Source organism: Polistes dominula, unplaced genomic scaffold (genome assembly GCF_049000335.1).
Source record: "Polistes dominula isolate Pdom_NZ unplaced genomic scaffold, Pdom_raw_medaka contig_24, whole genome shotgun sequence".
Taxonomy (NCBI): Eukaryota; Metazoa; Arthropoda; class Insecta; order Hymenoptera; family Vespidae; genus Polistes; species Polistes dominula.
The window spans coordinates 4,025,001-4,030,888 of record NW_028301150.1 but is presented as its reverse complement, the minus strand read 5'-3'; the positions used below and the strand labels follow the sequence as shown (position 1 = coordinate 4,030,888).

General features: G+C 34.7%; 1 protein-coding gene across 3 annotated transcripts in view; it reads left to right on the top strand.

Moving 5' to 3' along the window:
• The first annotated feature begins 1,489 nt into the window (after nucleotides 1-1,489).
• mamo (zinc finger protein 628-like) overlaps nucleotides 1,490-5,888 on the top strand; it is an 83,991-nt gene continuing 79,592 nt past the window's right edge. Inside the window, exons 1-2 of one of the 3 annotated variants that reach the window (XM_089177665.1) lie at nucleotides 1,490-1,681; nucleotides 3,032-5,888. The exon at nucleotides 3,032-5,888 is cut by the window's right edge and continues 688 nt beyond it. Coding sequence is in view for 1 of the 3 variants with exons in the window: in XM_089177666.1 (XP_089033792.1) it covers nucleotides 5,420-5,505 (86 nt within the window). In the remaining 2 variants the exon portion in view is untranslated. The remainder of the gene's footprint in view (nucleotides 1,682-3,031) is intronic. The other 2 variants (XM_089177666.1, XM_089177664.1) reach the window with 2 other exon arrangements.

Below are 5,888 nucleotides of genomic sequence, written 5' to 3'. Positions count from 1 at the left end.
ATAAAAATATAATTTTTGCTAATCTATTATATATGACTGTATATATGTATATGTTTCTCCTATATACTATATAAATATATATTTTTGTGCGTATATGCGAATATTGGTATATATAAACATATAGGGATATGTAATATTAATTAACTTATAATTAACACTTATATCTATATATAGATATATTATATATGCTTGCGTATACACCATATAAATGTAATATTTATTAATTTCTAACCCACAAACAAATATTTGTGCGTATAAATTACATATATGTAAATATATGTTGATGTGTATCAAAACGCATACCACAAATAGATAAAACTATGCATATGCCTATGTATTATATATATACACACATATGTATATGAAAAAACGTATCGCAAATAGATAAAAGTACATATAGTTTAGTTGGACGAGCATAGATGCCACCTGGTCGTACGCGTTTAGACCTTTTCTACTTCGAAAGTCAGACGCACGGCGCATCATGCGACGCGTACTCGTGGTGTCGTTTTGTAATTTTCAGTAGATATAGATCATCCTCGATCGATCGTTCCTCTCCCATCTCTCTCCCTCTCTCTTTCTCTTTCTTTCTCTTTCTCTCTTGGACTGCGTACTCAGCGATCCTAGGAAAGCCATTTTCTTTGACAAGTAAACTTAGAATCGTATCGACAAAGGTAGCGTATACATTAACCCTTAATTTTGACAAAATACACAATTATTTATATTAATTAATTAGATCTAACGACTTATGCAAATTCGTAACAAACAATTTTGCGAAAAAAGAGAGAGAGAGAGAGTGAACTGCGATGAGCAGGGGTAAGAGGAGAGTGGGTGACGGTAGCGAGAGAGGGGTGAGGAAAAGGACAGAAGAACTTTGATTTTGAAAGCAAAAGAGAGTGTAAAGTTAGTGCGTAGGACGCATTTACGCGAGCCCTTTTTTTCTTTCTCTTTTTCTTTTTCTTTTTCTTTTTCTTTTTCTTTTTCTTTTCTTTTCTTTTCTTTTTTTGTTGTTTTTTCCTTTTTCTTTTTTTTACTTCCTCTCGTACTTTTTTTTTTTTGCGCGTTGCATCGAAGTGGACCACCGTGCGGCTCGACGAATCGCTCGCTCGAGAGAGCGGGAAAGAGTGAAGGAGTGACAGAACGAAGTAGGGGTATACAGGAAGAGCGAGTGAGAACGTAAACGTGAGTGAGAGAGAAAAAGAAAGAAACAGTGTAAGAGAGAGAGAGAGAGAGAGACAGATCCGCGAGGTTCGCGTTCCCTCTCTCCATTCCCCCTCTCCGTCTCTCTCACTCCCTCCTAAAGAAGAGTGTGCGTGGTGGTTGTGCGCGTGTGCGCCTATGCGCGTGAGCGTTTCACACCTGACTACTACGTTAGTCAAGTTGGCGACTGTTACTACTTGTACGAGTATAATTAAATGTTAATCAAGGTGATAATAATTGATCGGATAAAATCGTGATTGTTAATAATAATAATAAAAATATTGTTATAGTTAATTGGTACGTTATCCTAGGGAGATCGATGTGTTATGTCGGTAAAGTGTGCGCGGCGGGCACGGTAGGTTAGTTGACCGCGGGGCCGAGCGAGCGCTGAGCTGACAGTAGGCCGGCGACGTCACAGTGGGCCGGTTGAGCCTTCCTTCGTTCGATTCAGGCAGGCTCTTCTATTCGTTTTACATGTAGCAAGGTAAATATTTATCATGCGAGGCTACGTTATTTTAACGAATTATACCAATTTTTTTTTGTAATCTAAAATCCTTTCTTCTTTTTTTTTCTATTTCTTTCTCCTTTCTTTATTTTTTCTTTTCTTTTGTTTTTCTTTTTTTTTATTCATTTTTTTCATTCGAATTTAGTTTTTCTTTTTGCGTTACTTTTCGCTACTTTACTTTACTTTAGTTTACTTTACTTTTCATTTTCATTTTCATTTTCATTTTCATTTTCATTTACTATTACTTTTCTTTTCTTTTCTTTTCTTTTCTTTTCTTTTCTTTGGTGTTTCTCTTCGTCTCATGGTTAAACAATTATTATTATATATAATATCGAAAGACAACGTTCGTCGCGATTTTCTTTTTGTTTGTTTAACTTTCTTATATTTTCCTACGTAAAATTCACTTGACGTTGATAAATTAATTTAACGATTGACAATTTTTGTTGTTGTACTCCAATGAATTTGTTTGATTCTACGAAGATAATTCGTAACGCAAAATCTATAATGTATATCATCGTATATATTCGCGTTAAATATGAATAGAAACGTTTTGTCAAGCTAACGGGGGTGCCATCGTCGCGAAAGCAAAGTTAAGTTTTAAACCAACGACGATTATCAACCACGTCAACGACGACAACGACGACGACGACGACGACGACGACGACGACGACGACGACGACGACGACGACGACGACGACGAAATAAGTGGAGAAATGTACGAGCCATACGGAAAAATAAAGTGCATTATGGAAATGATAAGAAAAATGAACGAAGACATTTTTCGATTATTTTGAGATTTTTTTGGGGGAGAAAATCAAATTTGTTATACTCACGTATAACTGTGTGAAAGAGAGAGAGAGAGAGAGAGAGAGAAATTTTGTTGTCAAATTGGTCCACAAACCATGTCCGTCGCGCGCGCGCGTGTATATATGAACGTTGATGATTATTGTTTTCACCTTTGTTTTTATATACACCTTTTTTTTTCTTCCTTTCCTTTTCCTAAGGTTAGTTCATTTTTTCTTTTTATTTTTCACGCGTTGTCTATCTTTTTTATCCCCTCGTGTATACAAAAATCGTCAAATATTGTCGTCGTCGTTGTCGTCGTCGTCGTAGTTGTTTTTGTTGTTGTTATTGTTGTTATTGTTGTTGTTATTATTGTTGTTGTTGTTATTACTGCTACTACTACTACTACTACTACTATTACTACTACTACTACTAATGTCATCTTCATCGATGATATTTCATTCAATCCTTTGTGTTGATCGTAATTACGACTATTTAACAAATACGTGGAAAAACGGTCATGAAATTGGTGAACTACGGAAAAAGGTTTTTTCTTCGTTTAGTGAAAAAAAAAGAAAGAGAAAGAAAATTGTCATCGAATTGTCCAAACAAAAAAAAGAAAGAAAGAAAGAAAGAAAGAAAATCATTCGTGAATTGATTGAATTGAGAAGAAACGAGGAAGAAGGAAATTGTACGATTGTTATTAGATGACAGATAAGTACAAAGAAAAAATAAAGAGAAAGAGAAACAAAGAGAGAGAGAGAGAGAGAGAGAAAAGTGTTCTCTATAGAAAAAAAAAAAAAGGAAAAATTTTACAGAAAGACACGTGAACATTTGAAAGTAATCATCATTGGTGGTAGGAAGTTACTACAGGACTTACAGAAGAACAACAATCAAGAGGAAGAATAAAGAAGTGGATCAGAAATCCGTGTCCCATGGACATCCCATGGTAGACGTCGACTACTACGAAATATTTGTTTTTCAAGTGGGTGAACAGTTTTCCAACGTTTTTATTACCATAAACATACCAAAATAATATTATACGCATAAATATTTTTACTTTTTTCTTCGTAACATTGACGTGATGATGTTTTGCTAACGTTCCGGTTCTTTCTTTTTTGTTTTTCTTTTTTTTTTTTTGTCAAAAAAGTTATGAAAAAATTTGTTCGACAACGAGGATTCTTTTATTCTCAATGTAAAATTAATTTAATTATTTTTTTTTTTGTGGAACTGGAAAGGGTGGAAGGATGGGATGGGAGTGTTGGTGGTGGAAGTGGAAGAATTATTTTAAATAAGAAGACGATGATAATGATAATGATGATGATGATGATGATGACATGAAGAAAAATGTAAATAGGTGGGTCCGATGATCTCTTTTTCTTGTTGGCACGTCGTCGTCGTCATTGTTATCGTCATCGTCTTCGTCAGAGTTTCGACGTTGTTTCTCGACGGCCGATGGCCACGAGGCTTTGCTCGGAGCAACGCGTTGCGCGATCCCGCGTCGGGAGACACGTGACGTGAGTGAAAAGTGCCTAACCGGGATGCTTCCGGTCGGTGTCAGACAGATAGAGAGAAGGAGAGAGAAAAAGAGAGAGAAAGAAAGAAAGAATGAATGAGAAATCAACAAATGATGATAACAAGGAAAAATGTGTTAGAAAATTATTTGTCATACGATGTAAAAAAAAAAAAAACAAAACAAAACATTTATATTTCGAAAAAAATTAATCGAGACAATTAAATAAAGTATAAAAAACAATGTGAGATTGATAATTGTATTATAAAAAAAAAAAAAGAAATAATGTTAAGAGAGAAAATATAAAAGAAGATTAAAATAAATGAAAGATTGTGAATTAGTGTATTATAAGAAAAATTAATTAAATTTGATAATTAAAGTTATATTTAAAAAAGAAGAAGATTAATAAAAAGAACAATAAAAAAGAAGAAAGAGAAAGGAATATATCTGGTAAAAAAAAATATATATATATTATTTGAAAATTGTATAAAACATATTACTACTTAGAAAAACGTATGAAAGATCGAACAAAATATAAACAAAAGAAAAAAGAATAAAAAATTTAGATAGAGAGAGAGAGATCTGGTGTGAATCGTGTGACGATGAAGAAATTAGAAAGAAAAGGAAACAAAAAAACCAATTGAAAAAGAAAGGTTTGAAAATAGAAATGATAAAACGCGTTTATAGAAAATATTGTTTGAAATAGAAAGAAAGTGTTAGAAAAAAGGAATAAAAATAAAGGGGAGGAGAGAAAGAGAGAAGAGAAAGGGAAGTAAAAAGGAAAAAGATGTAAAGAAGAATGGTTGCATCCTTGTCCGAGCATATCTCGTCACGATCGAGCGCGGTAAATTAGAAACTACCGTAGAGATCTGAGCTACCGTACGCGACACGCTCCGTCGGATTCGCGCCAATTTCCACGCGAGAACCTACCCTCTTCCTCTTGCCCTTCCACCGATCCCCATCCATCCTTCTTTTCCTTCCTTCATTCTCAAAGGATAAAAAAAGAAATACGACTGAACGGGAATCGAAAATAGAAAAGGATAGGAAATGATCCGTGATCGTGCGTGACGGCTTCGTAAAAGTGTGGTGTTCTTTTCTAGTGTTTCTTAGTTAAAGATAGAAAGAGAAAGAGAAATAGAAAAAGAGAGAGAGAGAGAGAAAGAGAGAAATAATAATAATAATAAAAGAAAAAAAAAAGAAAAAAATATTACAAAGAGAGAGAGATATACGCACAAGTGCACGTGCATACACGCACACGTGCTCTCTCTCGGAAAAGGTGGTGGGTGGAGGAGGCGGCGGTGGTGGTGGTGGTGGTGATGGTGGTGGTGGTGGTGGTGGTAGTGGTGGAGAGAGAGGTGAAGGAGGTGGAACAACTCTCGAGCTTCGGGTTAGAAAGGAGACACGCATGACACGCACCACGTATGCACGCACGTATGCACGTCGTGCTGTCACGATCATGGAGTGACGGTACATACCTACGTATCTATCTATGTATTTATCTATCCATGTAAGTATTATTCGTATACGTTTATATTTTATATACACTTTCGAGTAGATTCAAACTGGCGGATGGATCTTTTCCTTCCTTCCTTCCTTTTTTCCTTACGTGCAACGTAACTGATGCGCGAAAGGTTAACCCAAAAGAAAAAAATTAAGAAAGAGATAGATAGATAGATTGATTGATAAATAGATAGATAGATAGATAGATAATGATGAATAATTTAGAATGACAAATTGGTGGAAGGTAGAAATATATGTACATATATATATGTATTTATATTTTTATAGAAAGAGATGGGATGCTGTTGAGATTTCATCAAAGTTAGAATAAATTAGAAAGAGACGGATAGTTTAAGATGACAAATTGAGCACAAGTAGATAGAAATTATT